The sequence below is a fragment of the Malus sylvestris genome, chromosome 5, assembly GCF_916048215.2.
Source record: "Malus sylvestris chromosome 5, drMalSylv7.2, whole genome shotgun sequence".
In the NCBI taxonomy this organism is placed as follows: Eukaryota; Viridiplantae; Streptophyta; class Magnoliopsida; order Rosales; family Rosaceae; genus Malus; species Malus sylvestris.
This window is the reverse complement of record NC_062264.1, coordinates 22676310-22677207: the sequence shown is the minus strand read 5'-3', so window position 1 is coordinate 22677207 and position 898 is coordinate 22676310. Positions and strand designations below refer to the sequence as shown.

General features: G+C 36.7%; 1 protein-coding gene across 1 annotated transcript; it reads right to left on the bottom strand.

The window, feature by feature from the left end:
* Positions 1-615, bottom strand: LOC126621051 (auxin-responsive protein SAUR21-like). The gene has a single exon (XM_050289413.1). It carries the CDS (start codon positions 499-501, stop codon positions 226-228), a length of 276 nt encoding a protein of 91 aa, XP_050145370.1. The 5' UTR covers positions 502-615; the 3' UTR covers positions 1-225.
* Positions 616-898: the final 283 nt, after the last annotated feature.

Here is an 898-nt window from a genome sequence, read left to right as displayed (position 1 = left end):
TTATATTATCGTACTAACTTATTAGTGCCGTATTATATATTCTTCAAATTGTACAAAGTTAAATTAAATACATGTAAGTATTGTAGTTAAATCCTAAAATTAATTAACAAGGACCTCAGTCACCAAATCATAATTCAATTCGCACTTTCCCTCCTAGCTACTAAATACATGTACAAAAATCTTATATGAGGTCTCCACCATTCCGATGTCTACCAAAAATCTCCATCATCTTTGTAATCTGGCAATTCCCAGCTCGTAAATGAGACTAATGAAAGTCTCTTCTTTGCATGGAATTGTTAGACCCCCCATTGGATGGTTGAAGCCAAACTCTTCTTCTGCGCTCTTAAGCAGGACCTTAAACGAAGGATGGTTCAAGTAAGCCACTGGAACCACATACCTCTTCTTTCCAAATTCTCCAACATAAACTGCAACATGGCCTTTCGGGACTTCATGAAATGACGACCTAGACTGCAGTTTGAGAATGTGCTTCATCATACCCATGATATATGAAACCCTAAAACGACTTGAAAATTTACAGTTGAACTTGGAATGATGGGGTTTTCTAACTAAATTTGCTTAATACAAAAGCTGTTTTTTTTTCCCTAGCTGCTTGTTATAAAAGCTATAGTAGTAGTGTGAAACCCAAATGTTTGTGCCTCTATTTATAGAGTTGTCAAATTTTTGAGTAAGTTGGAGTATGAGGTCGGATCAAAGACTGTCACATGGGTTGGCTCATCTTGGCCTATCTAACAGACTTTAATATGCAGAAAAGCCCCACTTGTTCGTCTGAATATCCATACATTATGTAATGGTCCAAATAATAAAGAAAAACTCATGGCTGCTGCCACTGCCACAGTCCACAAATAGGTCCATATGTCACATAACTTTAATGCGTATC

What these genes read in the sequence shown, in the direction of transcription:
- LOC126621051 (XM_050289413.1), bottom strand. Translation starts at nt 501, where the DNA reads ATGGGTATGATGAAGCACATTCTCAAACTGCAGTCTAGGTCGTCATTT.